Source organism: Dermacentor silvarum, chromosome 2, assembly GCF_013339745.2.
Source record: "Dermacentor silvarum isolate Dsil-2018 chromosome 2, BIME_Dsil_1.4, whole genome shotgun sequence".
Taxonomy (NCBI): domain Eukaryota; kingdom Metazoa; phylum Arthropoda; class Arachnida; order Ixodida; family Ixodidae; genus Dermacentor; species Dermacentor silvarum.
In genome coordinates this window covers 166,761,619-166,776,659 of record NC_051155.1, presented here as the reverse complement: position 1 = coordinate 166,776,659, position 15,041 = coordinate 166,761,619, and the positions used below count along the sequence as shown (strand labels likewise).

The 15,041-nt window shown below is 42.6% G+C and overlaps 1 protein-coding gene across 5 annotated transcripts in view; it reads left to right on the top strand.

The window, feature by feature from the left end:
- The window catches only part of LOC119442059 (semaphorin-1A), a 135,435-nt gene extending 120,484 nt beyond the window's left edge, over positions 1-14,951 (top strand). For 3 of the 5 annotated variants that reach the window (XM_037706776.2, XM_037706774.2, XM_049661852.1), the window contains 5 exons: positions 127-201; positions 633-697; positions 1,614-1,793; positions 3,653-3,769; positions 10,649-14,951. In XM_037706776.2, the coding sequence (XP_037562704.1) occupies positions 127-201; positions 633-697; positions 1,614-1,793; positions 3,653-3,769; positions 10,649-11,022 (811 nt within the window). In that variant the 3' untranslated portion in view covers positions 11,023-14,951. The remainder of the gene's footprint in view (positions 1-126; positions 202-632; positions 698-1,613; positions 1,794-3,652; positions 3,770-10,648) is intronic. The other 2 variants (XM_037706777.2, XM_037706778.2) reach the window with 2 other exon arrangements.
- The last annotated feature ends 90 nt before the right edge of the window (positions 14,952-15,041 follow it).

Below are 15,041 nucleotides of genomic sequence, written 5' to 3'. Positions count from 1 at the left end.
ATGGCACGAACAGATTTAGGTTACCAGGGAACCTGAAAATGCTGCCTCTGGAACCATTTTGTTCCTAGAAACACTGCAATGTGGGAGCGCTTGCGTGATTCATGCTTGATTTTGTCATGTTTGCAGGGATTGCGTGGCCCTCCAGGACCCGTACTGTGCATGGGACAGTGATCGTGGCACTTGTGTCAACCCAAGCTTAAGGTAAGCACCTCTGGGATTTTTACTGGGTTGAAACTTTATTATAATCATGTTACTCAATTGGTTACTCGCTTGTACGTTATCACACAAAATGTCCTGGTGCTCCACAGTTTAACAGGACATGCAGTACTCAGGAACATAAATTTGTAAAAGAGCCAATAGTAAAAAAAGAAAAAGGAAAGAAGTTGATTACTGGAGTCAAGGGGATCCATGGCACATAATGCATGATGAGTAGTGACTAGCAATATTTTTAAATTTTTATTCTTTCTGCACCTAATTGGAAACTTTTCAGAATGAAATTATTTGATGTTCAGAAGCCATCTTGTCTACTTCATGTTCTATGTCTTGCCATTTAGCACTGTTAATGTGCTACAAACTTTCAGTAGGCAAATTGTCCCACTTTTAGCAATAATTACTGTGCACATTCTCTGCAGGGTGAGGAAGAAGGATAGCTATGTCCAGAACATCGAGGAAGGATGGGACCACCGATGTGGCCAAGGTAAATCTTCACCTTTGGTGCATTCAGTAGTGGAGCAGGTGCCGAACACTTGCTTTCCGATAAATGAATGGGTTTTCCATGCTGCTGACACACTCAACAGCTCACAGGATCAGCACCGCAGCCTCAATTGAGCTGTTGCACCTACTGCACGGTGTTGGTGTGGCCTTAGCAGTTGCGACAAGAAATGCATTTTGTTTTTTTTTTTTTTTTGCCTTGTGCATGATTATAAGTCTGTGGACTATGACCCTAGTTCAGGTGAGTTTGCACATAAAGCTGTTGAGGATATATGAGGTGTATCCAACTTGGAGTTGTCACGCATCTGCTTTTAATTTTCTTTCAGGCTACATGTGCACAAGGAGCGAGAGTAGGATTTTAGAGATCTTGTTGGCCTTGATTAATGATCATAATTTGTTACAGTTTATGATAACTTACCACTCCGAAAAATTTTGCTTTTGATGGAAAGTTATATTTAAAAAAAAAAACAAGTGCAAGTAATTGGTGGTAGCTAAAGTGGGCAAAAGACAAAGGAAGATATTCATTATTTGTTAAGCAATGCTTATATGCAGGCCACAGTTGTGGCTTAAGTTAGGCACTGTAATTTATTCTGGCCAGCAGGTGTAGCTATTGTTGTTTAGGTAGCTGAACTGAGTGTTTTCAAGGCACAACTCATGCCTGTCCCTTTTGCAGTGAATCTTGGAAAGGCTTTGTGAGCTCGTGTATGTTTTAAAAAGTTGATGCCCAGTTCTCCGAGCCGAAGAATCTGTTACCTTGTTACATGCTGCTGCACATCAGAGTAATTTTATCAATTGTGCTGCAGTTCCTTAGGAAACAGTGCATATCCCAGAGAAAGGATAAGCTGGTATGGCGATGCACATCGTCGTTCGTGACGCGCTTCTTTCGACCTGGCTCGGTACAGGGGTGTTGCAGGGGGCGTCAGGTGTGACAGCATCTCCTCCGGTGAGCGTGTGCCCCCCGTGCGACTGCACTTGCCCTCCTCCCCCAACCCTTCCTCCCACGTCATCGTCCCCCGCCGAGATCGACGACCCTGACATGGCCGCCGAAGAATTCAATGACCTCACACGACCCCATTTATTTGGTTAGTGTGGGCCACTCTCAGAGAATGCAGACCGACTAACGAAACCTTACGCCCTATGCTTTGAGGGACGCCATGGCCAAAGCAAGGGAAATGGATAAATGCCGCAGTAGACACAACCTATCTCTCTCTGTCTCCATGCTATTAACACACACTGTTGTGAACACGTGTGCTCACTTGCATGATGCACCCTGGTGGCAAGCTGCGCAATCCCCGCACACTTGGCGGTTACTCCTCGGCTTTGAGAATGGAGTGCGAAAAGGCTTGCACAAAGCATTGTAACTCGAACATCTGTAAGACAAGCTATTAAAGCTCAAGAAAACCCTTCATTTTGTGAGCAGCAATAGATATTGGAAGACGTATGTACCACATAGTGCTTTGTAAGAAAAGAACAGAGTGTATAGTGTGGCCTTCTTTCTGACAATCTTCATCGTGTCATTTCAGTTATGGTTTATTACTACAATTTACCGCACGCATTGAAATTTATGAAGTACGCAATTTTGCATCCACTGTTTCCAGTGCTGTACACAAAATCTTAGAATATTAGAGAGCTTTGCCTTCCTTTACCGATTTCGTCTATTACGACCTAACAAGACTGAGGTTATGTAGGGCTCAGAAACTATGTTCAGCACACCATCTGGCAGATAGATGTACAGGTAGCCGAGCGCTTTCACTGTTTGCACAGCTTGCTCTTGTATGTGTGGTGGTGGTTATTCATTTTATAATATGACTGACCTGACATGCACTTATTTGTGGTGATGGTGAAAATGGCTGACGGGTCTTCCTGCATGAAGCTGACACACCAGTGATTTTAATTCAGCCAGCCAACTAACAAACTCTCTTGCAGCTTTTATATTCGCTGAATTTTTTTTGTCACTTGTATTTTTCCTGTCTGATGTGGGAAATGCAAACTCAATGCTATCATACTACTCGTGGCAGTTGAGTAATCTTTAATGGCTCACTTGTGTGCATAAGCAATTGGCTATGCACGTGATGTAAATTTCACATTCTGAAGCACATGGCATGCCAGTTCAATTTATTTATATAAATTGCATCATCAACCTGAAGAAACAATTCACATTGCTTAAGAGAGTCAGTCTTAATTGCAGTATTACTCCTGTGTGACTTGCGCCCTTACGCTGCACATGCCAGTCGAGCGTGAGGCTGTTCCACTTGTCGCATAAAGGCTGCTTATAACATTCTTCTTGATTAGGCTACATTACATCAAGATCTTCAGCAGAGTATGATTGCCTTGAGTTTGCCGGGACTACAGAAAAAAAAAAAAGCAACGAACACCATTGCAATCGGACGTCTACACCATCTGCCTGAAAACTAATGCTGTGTATCTAATAAGTAGCTCACGTTGAGACAGCAGTCTTGTTTCGAGAAATAGCGTGTATAGCTTTGCAGATGTAAGTGTCAGTGTTGTCACTGTTTTAGGCATCCTATTGTAAGCCAGATGTGCAAATTACAGTATAGCACATGCACAGTGTGTTGAAACTTGCCTCATGCAAATTGTAAGGCATTAATTAAACAAGGCATTTCTGCATATCTTCCTTAAATGTTGGTGTTGCTGGCAAGACTATTGTAAATTCGCAGTACAGAAGGAGTGATTGCACTATTAGAAGTACTCAGGAAGGATTATCCGCTAGCATATGAACAACATTTAGTAGCTTGGTAGCTACAGATGATAATGCTTGCACAAGCAGCTAGCTTTAGCTGACAGGACTTGGACTGCACTCTCTCTGGGGCTTGGTGGTGTTGGCGGCAGATTGCGGTGGTGTGGGTGTAGACACATTGTCTGGCGTGGGCATGCGGTGGTTAGAGCACTGACCAATGGTGGTCTTGCCTGTGGGTGCCAGGGAGGCCCCCATCATCGAACGGTCCCCTGCGGTCCCCGCACCAGTACCAGGGGTCTGGAATGGACGACGCTGCTCACCCAAATTCGGCGTCCCGTCCCTTGGGAGACGGTCACGAAGGTGAGCCCGGCCCCTCCCTCCGGAAAGACCTCTTGTTTCTCTCTGTTTTCCCTTCTGGCTTCCTGGCGCTTGCGTGTCCTTCGGTGCTCCACTCTCAGATGTGACAGTCTGTCACTTGCACTGCCACAGCTGTGGATAATAACCCAACTAACCACACTCTCTCTCACACCTGTTATTACGATCACAAGGAGAAGTGGTGTGTGTGCTGCTAGAAATTCAAAAGGGCAGCTTTTGTTTCAATATGCAAGTATGTAATGCGAGGTTCCATTTTTTTTCTGCAATCTCTGGCCAAAGATGTGGCTCGCATTGTGTGGAACAGTAGCATGCATACTTTGCGAAAAAGTAAGAGTGAAAACAGCACGCTCAACCACCAAGTGTCTGAACAAGTAAGAAAGCCAACTTTAGGTTTACGTCATAGTTTCTAAGCTGGTTTTCTTGCATAACTAAGATGCAAAGTGGTGCGACATGGTGTCCGTTTTTGCAATGAACGAGTTGCAATGCTGAGCAACAAAATAAAGAAAGGACTTGTTTGTTTTAATTGATGTTCCAGGCTCCATACAAGAGTGTACATACATATATTATGTGAAAGATGAAATAAATTCAGGATTTTCGGCATGGCATTTTTCACGTAGTAACGTAATGCAGGATATCTATTCCTATCCAAAGCCTGCCCTTGAACTATTGATTATAAGAGTTGAAAACGTACAGATGCCTGTTTTACATGTATTTCTACATGCAATTTTCTGTCCTTGTAGCTGCTTAGCTGAGATTGCTATGTGCAACTTCAAGTCCCATTATACATTTGTGCAAATATGGTAACTTTTGCTGACGCACTGAATGTCCAGTGGATCTCAGTAGTAGAAAACATGGAATTCTTCTTGTGCAATTCTGAAAGTAGCTGAAGAATGTTTGCAGGAACGTCTACAGCTACTCAATGTTTGCAGTCATACACTCGATGTATGATGCACTGCTTGTCGTCTCCCGTTATGTGACACAGGTTGCTGTAGGAGATGCTGGGAAAGGCCTCTTGTGGTGTTTTGACATTATCTGTGGTTGACCAAATATACTGGCATTCTGTTGGTTTAGCTAGTTTATCTTTAAGTACTAGCCGACTTATGCTGGGCCATGATTCATGCTGCCATCACCTCCTAAGCAGTATAGCAATACCTTTGTTTCTCAGCGATGTTGGATTTGTCATTTTCAGTACCACACCATCACAGCATTGGCATGAGGTTAGCAGTGTTGAATATATAAGGCAAGCGTGTGAGAGGTCAATTCCACTGTTGTCTGTCGCTTATTTTTACATGTCCATCGTTCTTGTGATTTGAATTCCTTTCAGAATGATTCATTTCACTTTTATCAGTCATAGACTTGTGGTAATCACTAGTATGCCACAGCCTTCCATGGCATCTTATGATGACTCTTCCACGACTTTGAGGATGCATGTAGTTTTGTTGACCTTTTTCTTCTCACCCCTATTCTCTAATACGAGGGGCCTGGCAAACCCTTATTAGGTTGAGTCCGCTGTGTCATCTGCAGTGGTTTTCTGAAACAAAAGCAGGCCATGTTATGGTGCTACCACTGATTGGTTAAAATGCGCATGCAATTCTTCCTTTTAGCTAGTGACATGGGCATGGTATACAGGGAACATTGCCCAACTGATTGTGTTACAAAAGGAGATTAGGAATGACAAGTCAGCGCGAGTTGATTATAAGTAGCGAGCTGAAAAATGTGGGAGGGGAGCCATCTCACATTTGATCAAAAGTTACTACGAAAGAGGCTGACGGTAACTGAAGTTGAGGAAAGTGAAGGGGGGACTTCCCAATTTTTTTAATGTATATGTATACAGAAAGACATCACACGTGATGTTTCGTTGCCAAGGCACTCTGCTAATTGTGTTCTCATAGCTTCTTCCGAGTTACAGCTTCAGTCATTTTGTGTTTTATGGACAGTTATGAAAACAATAGACTATCAGAGCCAAAGGCTATGATTCATACTGCTAGCATTGGAATTGCTGCAGCACATTGGTGGCCTTCCAACTACATGTCAACAACAGACCGGCATAGGCTTATAAGTCCTCTAGATGAGTGTTGAGTCACTTGGTTTCTCATTGGGTTGCTTGGCAAACTGTCTTGTGTGGCCCACTTATTTGCAGGCATGTAAGTATGGTCCACAATAAAAACAAATGCATTGTGTATAGCTGCAGCCTCCAGGACCTGAAGCTGCCTAGCAATCAGCCCCAAAAGTAGCATCTTTTCAAAACTGCTTCTAAGAGTTAAAACATCGACACATAACTTTAGAATGCCACCTGCCAATGGAGTGAGTCTTTGGATATTTATTAGCAACAGGGGCACTACAGGCTTGTTTGTGTTCAATTTCTGTATGCCTGCGCATCTGTCTGAGGAAGTCCTACGCTTCTATATATTTGGTCGTTGTTGTTTGTGCACATTATTCAACTTGTACAGTAGCATGCCAACTAGCACAAAGTGAAACGAACGACTGACCAATGCTGTGCAGCAACAACACTGGCTCATGAGCTGAAGAGGCGTGACGACCAACAACAGCAGCAAAACAAAAGATGATTGCTCTCGCGACTCGCATTGCATAAGGCACTTATACTGTACTCCCGTTTTTGAAATGTGAAAGTGAAATCAAGGGGATGAGATCTAGCTCTTCTAGGCAAATAACTTCCTACTATTGATGGACATAGTCTCAAATACTGCACTGCCACTGAGTGACCCAATTTTGAGGAAGAAAAAACCTGCTCATGCATCTTAGGTTGTTGTTTAGCTGAATCTGCTAAGAAGCAGAGAAAAAATGTTGTTGGAAGGCCTTAGCACATTTTCTTAATTTCAGTTTTTACCACTACTCAATCCCAAGCATGGTTTAAACTAAGAATATAGTAAAAGTAAGGACAGCTGGGCACCTGAGTGTTAACACTGGTGCAATGCAGTAATTCAGAACATAGAAAGAAAGAAAGAAACAAAGAAAGAAATCTTTATTCAAGCATAATATACTGCAAAATGGTTGACAGTATCATCTGGATCCTTAGCCTATGTGGCTAGTTTTGGATCCATACTATAAACGTCAATATAAATTGCAATCCAAAGCAAAAGTAGGTAATCCTATATACATGCTTTAAAGTGATGTTTTAATGATGGAATAGCATTTGGAAGTTTTCTTATTAAGCTGGGTATTTCATTCCAGATTTTTGCACCGACAAATGATGGGGAACGTTGACCGTATACATTATGAGCTTGCAGCAAGTTGAATTTATTATGCTCAGCTTGTCTAGTGTCCCTTGTAGGCCTGATAAATATTGATGAGAGATCTGGCTTGTTCGTGTGGTTAGTATTCTGTGGATTAGTATAGCTGTGTTATAGTCCCGAGCTTGGATAAGTGGCATTATATTTAACTGTGCAAAAAGCTGTGCAGAGGGCACGCGCCGTCCTTAGTGGCAGTTGCAATTATTCTCACCACACGTTTCTGAATTTTAATTAAAGGATCAATGTACGAGGGCGTAGGTGAAACCCTAACATTCGATGCAATATGTTAAATGGCAGTGAAAAATGCTGAAATAAATGAGCCGTAATGTTTCAGGATGGAAATGTTTCTGCGCCTTTAATATAGTATAACAATCAAAAATCAAATACAATTTTTTTAGTTACTTGTTCAATATGTGGAGCCCAGTGTAGCGACGAGTCGAGACTTATTCCAAGATATTTATAACTAATTTGTTGAATTTGTGTGTTTCCGAGGTACAAGTTGCACTTAGTAGGAGTAGTTTTTTGGTTAGAAGCAAATACTACATAGTTGGTCTTTTTGGAGTTTAAAATAAGTTTTTTTAGTTTCAAACCATGCTAAAGTATTCTGCAGCTCACTTCGAGCGATTTCTTCTGCTTCCTGTAGTGACTGTCATGGAATTATTAGAGCTGTATCATCCGCATATAAGATAGAATGAGAAAATCTGAGTGATCTAGGATAATCGTTAATGAAGAGAGAAAAGAGTATTGGACCCAGTACCGACCCTTGCGGAACGCCCGTTTTTACTGTCTTTAGTGAAGATTCTTTGCCTCGAACTACTACGTATTGCTTACGATTGGTAAATAGCTGCGAAAAAAGCGAAGTGCTTGTCCTCTAAAACCATAATTGTCTAATTTTCGTAGTAGTATACTGTGATCTACCGAGTCAAACGCTTTTCTAATATCCAAGAACACGCCAAGTGTGAAGTAGTTCTTGTTAAGTGCTTGGTTTATAATTTCTGTTAGTGAGCTTACGGCAGTTGTAACAGAGTAACCAGTTCGAAAACCGTGAACACATATCTCAGCTTAAAATGCTTGGTATTGAATGGTAGGTTAAAGGCTTCAACACTGGCCGCAACGCTGTATTCTGATCGGGGCAAGAATGCAATAACGCTTGTGCAATTACATCTATATTTGCATATAAAGAAACCTAGGTGGTCACAATTAATCCAGAGCCTCTTAATATGACACCTCTCATATTCCAGTGTTGCTTCAGAACATTAAACCACATGAATCACTTAATCACTTAATGCTTACGAGAACAGAAATTAAAGGGTCATGCTAACTCATTACCACATTATGGCTGGGAACTTACTGCTGTTGTTGAAAAGAAAACTGTACAATCAATGCGTTCTACCGGTATTAGCATATGGGGCAGAAACTTGGAGGTCAACAAAGAAACTTGAGAACAAGCTAAGGACCACGTGAAGAGCGATGGAAGGAAGAAATGTTAGGCATAACATTAAGAGACAGGAAGAGAGCGGTGTGGATCAGTGAGCAAATGGGAATAACTTATATTCTAGCTGAAATTGAGAGAAAAATATGGAGAGGGACACACCGTGTAATGCCTATAGAGCAACTAACCGGTCGACCATTAGAGTTACACTCCAAGGGAAGTAAAGCACAGTTGAGGAGGGCAGAAAATTTTTTTCACTGCCATTAACATAAGTTAATTTTAGCATAGTATATATGATATATCAACAGTGTCTCCTAATTAACTACTTTTTACTGATCTTTGTTGAGCTGCTTGTGCTTGTCACTGCATACAGTAGTTGCCAAGTTGATCTTGATAACTATTCCAATAATTGATTACAAATAATTTGTTAACTTAGATTAAAAACTCAATATTGTAGAATATTGGGCAAGAATTCTGTAAAAAGGAATGGCTGTAGTTGATAAACTGCTTGTGAACACCAATTTAGATGTGATATTGATAACATCTTATGTACAAGATTTCCCAGCTAACAAGGACCAAGCTTGCACGAACAGAACTAAGTACATATTTATTTATACTGATAATTATTTGTAATTACCCTACTTGAGTGTCATTAAGAAAACATTACTGATGGCTTCTCAACTCGACTCTAAACAATATGCACTCAGTTTTGTTTGTGCAAAATTATTTAATTATCTTTTTTTTAAGCTTGATCCATGTTAGCTGGGACACACCGTATAAACTCGCATGAGCATGTTTATGCAAAAATAAAAATGATAATGTGGCAGCCAGTAATTTGAATCTGCATGTTCATTTGAGCAAGAACACATTTTATTCTCTTATTTTTGCCTTTTCAGTAAAGGGCCTTGCAGAGCCTTTGAAGGCTCTTCAGAAATACTACACTAGAGTAGTATTCAGGATGCCTACATACTCGTGTTGGGACACAAGTGACAACCAAAGGATTGCATTTTAGCTAGTTATAGAGAAATATGAGCACTTGAAATGGAACATATGTATGCCAACTGCGTGTTTTTATTTTTTTCTCTCTCTCATGTTATACTTTGCTGTTTGTGATATTAAATATCAGGATATGCCATTGGCCAGCCACACATTGTCCAAAAGGTTTATCTGTTTGCAGTGCAAGAAGAATTATGACTGAAAACTACTAGTTCATCTGTGCTTCAATTTGGTGTACAGTTGGCAGAATATCAACATTGTGATATATATTCTTCCTGCTCACTGCAGTCCCCAGCTCTCTGAGCATGAAATTTCACTAGTATACATGAAAAGGGATCACGGACTTGTCAGTTAATGTGAAAAAACTTGACATCAGTTAATATGACCTTTACCTTGGTGGGAGTCACGCTGTTCTAAAGCTGCAAAAGAAAAGGATGCATTGACTAGCTCATCATACATTTAAGTACAAAATGCAAAATAAATCATGTGCAAATGATTAATAGCATGTGAACATGTACACCACATCAATCTTAGTAAAGGGGTCAAACTGTGTGACAGCACTTTCTTACTCCATTGTTCTTTCCATGTATGTTCTGAATCTGTCCCTTTCTGTATTCAGGGAAAGGGCTTACTCCATATCGAGTGTCAGCCCAAAGATCCACACACATGCTTATTCTTGATACATCTCCCTATCCTGTTTTGTATGCCATTGTCTCCCTCAGCTCTTCCTCTTCATGCGTGGTTAGCTAGTTCTGTGAAATGCGAGCATAAACAGCTGGCTTTTGCAAGAGCCCTGTTTAGACAGTAGCAACAAGTATAGCACACTGGACAGTGACAAAACAAGCAAAGAAGCACAAACACAACTGAGTGTTCCAACCGAATTTGTCATAATTTGATATGACCTTTTTTTTTTTTTCTATCTCATTGCTTGCTTACATATATACTTTATGGAGAGCACCAGTAAAATTCAGCTGGAAAGTCAGCACTGGCTGTTGTGCTGCTTTGTTAAGCCCTCATACAGCGTGCTGTACTGTGTCACCATGAATCACCAGCTCTACCAAGCCTCTACATTTGTTTATGGACTGGCAACCATCCCAGCCGAGAAATTAGCCCAGACCTGCACTGCATACTTCTGTATAATGTCTTGATTCCTTCCTCACCCATGCCGTACCTTTCTCCCCACAGGCGCTGTGGCTGGCTCCTCCTTGCATGGTGACCAGAGGACAGGCGGTTCCTCCCAGTTCTACACGGCCGAGACTCTGGCCATTGCTGTGACCACAAGCATTGTGTCCTCCCTGGTGGTGGGCTTCATCAGTGGTTACATCTTCAGCAGGCGCTGCCGCAGTGATGATGAAGCAGAGGAGACATGCCCGCCCGACGACTATTCGCGTTACCTCGACCGGGGTGGCGACCCCCACGCAGAAGGTTTCCTCTCATCGACACACAACCATGCCAAGCCCATCAACCTTGTCCTCAACGTGCCGCCCAAGAACGGCAAGAATGCCAACAGCTCGGCGGACAACAAGCCTCTGCAGAAAGTGAAAAAGATTTACTTATAGCCTCTTGCGAGGCCGGGCCTGGAGCCGTTTCAGGTCTACTGAGCACCTCGGGCTGCAACAGATGCACGCTCTCTCCCCCTGCACATCTGGCTGGGAGACCTTCACCAACCTGCGCAGACACCCTGATGCGAGCGCTTATGGAGGAATGAGCAGCATCTCGAGCACGACGTGATCGAGCAGCCGACAGAGGAATGCGAATGGCCATTATGCAAAGCGCAAGACGGCACTGCGCACGTTCAAGAGGCGCCTTCTCTTTCTTTCTGCGAGGCCTCCGCAGCACATGAGCTGTGGGCTTGCCGCTCCTGGGTCCGGCATTTAGGGAAAATTAAAAAAAAAAAAGTCAGTTCAAGAGACACCAGCAAGCAGGCACTTGCCGCGCTTGCACAAATGGAAGACTACAGGGGACTGCACGTGCCACATTGTTGGCTCCGCTGCGTGTGTGTGTCAGCTAACAAGTGTGTGCGTGTGTGCGCTCTTGCTTGCAGAGCTGTGCCTGTATGCAGCTGCCTGGCTCTTCAGTAGCTGGGTGACTGGTCTAGGCTGAAGTTGCTGCAAGCTCTGCTGATGCGCGAGTGTTCTGTCTACTTAGCGGTGGACACTCTTGAGTGGCCAGAGACCATGTGTAGTCTACACCCGCCCCCACCAACCCTCAATCCCCACAATCCTGCAGAGGAGGACAGCGATCAGATCTAGTCTTGGTTGGCACGCATCAGCACTGGAGTGGGCTGCCTTGCATCATCATGGGACAGTGTCCGGAAAGCGCCAATGCCGGCTTCTGCATCTCGGTTGCGTCTCACCCAACAATGAATCTGTTGCCACTGTTGCTCTGCCAAAGGACTTACTCGTACCTTGCTTGGCTGCCTCCACTTTTATTGTTTTACTTATCTTTTTTTTTACCCCAGTATACAACTTGTTACGCATTGTAAAGCATCAGCATTCCATTCGCAAGTTACTTCAATTTTTAGGCACGGTTCTTGTTTATTTTACACATCCCCTTCCCTCCCTCTTGCTCAAAAAAGTGTACTTTGCGCCGTTTCTTTACACCTCTATGTGCACCTGTTAAGCAGTGGGTCATTAATTGATTGTTTTGTCTCGTAAGATGAGATATTATTTATTCAACGCCATCTGCAAGTGCGACATTAAGCATAATTGTACAGAGCTGATACACTTTTTTGTGACTATTTTCTTTCCCCTTGTGCATTTGGGCACACACCGATCTGTTGACATATTGGTCTGGTAATTTCCTTGCCGTCCCCAAGCTGCTGCCAGGATATGTTGACACAGCATGTGGCATAATTGGCATATATTATGTACAGCGTGCGGCATGGAAGTGGAGTGGTCCCTGTGGTTCAATTTAACCTAGTCTTGAAAACAAGCATCCAGGGTTTATGTGTCAGTCCAGTGTTGTTGCTTCACTTGGCATCTTGTGTGTACTTTACATAGAGCTGAAGCATACATTGTATGTGCTTTTGCTGGAACTCTGGTTTTATGCTTTGGTGAAGAGTCCTACACAGCTACGCCGCTCAAGCAAGGACTGTTGTACAAAGAACACACTTTTCAGTGGAGCGTACATCGACCTGTGAAGTGACAGAAGCGTCTCAAGCCACGCAACTGCAAGCTACGATGTGAACTTTCTCCACCTGTGGCGCATAGGCCCTTGCCTCTTTTTAATGCAAGGACTAGCACTGAGACTTGTTAGTAATATTGCCTGAGACTGTCCTTTAATTCAAATAGTCGTGGTCAAGCGAGTGGCTTTGCCAAAAGTCGAAGCCGAAGGCACGTCGAAATAAAAATCACCATCGATCATGTAAAATATGGGGATGTGTTTAGAACTTAATGTGTTGTCGTTATGCTAGCTACGTCGCACAAAGTGGCCAGTGATGCGTCGTGCCCCATGACGCATTTGTGAATTTGCTTCATCATTTTCAGCACTCCTGTGTCATAGACTGTGGAATAGAACTCGTCATTATTTCGTTTGTGTGGTTGTTAAGTCTTGTGTAAGAACTAGAAGCTCGGCAAGAAAGTATGAAAAAAAGAGGCATAGAATGTAAATTAATACAAAGAAGTCTATTTATGCATGGCAGCTTTGAACGAGCACCTGCACTCAAATACTCGTTCATGAGATGGCGTTCAGAGCAGTTTCTTTCTTTTTTTATTTTTAGAAGGATATATTTCTTGGGTGTGTTCTTTTATTGAATACGTGTACATAGTTGATTTCTCACTAGAACGTTGTGTTACGTTTTGTTGTTTTAGATTGCAGCCCCTGTGCAACTTAACGAGCGCTCTGCAATCAATGTTAGACTTGCATTATGTAAATGTTACACAGAAATCCCAGCAAGTTGTCCAAAAAATGGCTTGCAGAATGTTCAGTAGACATCTTTTAATGCTTGTTCAAATGTCATTGTTATCGTAAGAACAAGGGCACAACAATGACTCTGTCTTGGTAGCAAAAGGCAATGAAATATTATGATCCAGAGGCATAAACCATTATGAACGGAAAACAAACGCCAGGCCTCATGTCATGCATGGCCTGTAATTTTTCCAGAATGGTAGAAAAAAAGAGGGACGTTCTGGAATGTCCTAACGAGCCCTTGTTCTAGCGATAGCAAAAGTGTGCTATTGATGCTTGTGAATGGATCCTGACCATTTGAAACTCCCCCGTCTGTGCTAATAATACACCTCATCTTCATTTAAGACCTGCTTATGTCCACCTTGCGGTTTAGCATGACCTTTTCCTGTCATTGAAAACAGAGGCTGATCACAGGAAACGAAGAGGTGCCTTTAGGGTTGCTAAGTTAAAGATTACGCTCGGCATTTCTGTTGCAGTCTGTCATGTTCATTTGTACATTATAGAGACATTACACATATTACGATGGGCACATGCTTGCTTGTTGCTTACGTGGACAAAGCCAGTGATCGAACAGGCAGCTTCAAGTGACAGTTCAGCTTGTTTCAATGCCTAAAAAAAAAAAAAAGACTTATGCAGAGTATTTAGAACCTTTTCTTTGCAATCAAGCGCTGGATGTTTGCGCTTCATTTGTTTATATAAAGAAAGGTGTGTGGTAATTTAGATGCATTGGCAGTTCATGCAAAATGGCACGCAACACAAAGTGGTACTTACAAGGTAGCAGGAATGTAGCTCGACATGGGCTTGAGGAGCTTTGCACGAGTGCAAACCTGACGAAACCACTCATCACGTAAGCACAACAAGTTACTAGTTTCATTTCGCTGCTGTTTGGGAAAAATTGACCAATTGTTTCCAGTGCATCTCGATCTCATGCCGAACACATGTACCATTGCTCCCGGCAAGCAAGCTTGCAGCCTGTGAAGATCACTGATCACTGCGTTACTATTAGAACCGAGTACCCACTTTTCTGTCTTGTTCTGCCCTTATTGTTGGATGACTTGAACAACATTTTATTTACGCTTGTATCGCTTGCACCTTTTCAGTGAATGTGCCAGCTAGGTGTTGCTGTACGTGTACATAGCTGTCCTCATTTGTTTTTTGCCACAATGTGTAACATGTGACTGTCCAGAGCGCTTCGAATTTTATTGTTTTTAAAGACGACAGGCATCTGGCAACATAGTCAGGCCAGTGTTCCCTGCTGGCCACGTACAGTTTTTTTCGTCAGACAATAACAGTTAGTAATAACACTGTATGCATATACAGGGATAATGTTGTAATCGAAGCCCTCCCTCTTTCCACATCCCGCTCCCACCTGGCTCTCACCTCGACAGTCTGTATCAACAAAAGATAGTGACTTTTGTGTGCATACTTCATATTCTTTTGTACATCGAGAGAAGTGACCCTGCTCGGAGAGAGCTATATTCTCTTCGTGCAGGCTAGCATGTCCATGTCCCATGACAGCGCAAGTATTGTACAGGTATGTTGACGTTACTATGATAATAAAACTTCTGACTCCAAGGTGCCCGCTGTGTGATCTTTTGTAATAGTCAAGTGCTTAATGCTGTACGTAAGTACACATGTGCATTTGTGAGCTCCCAATTATTTTTTTCAT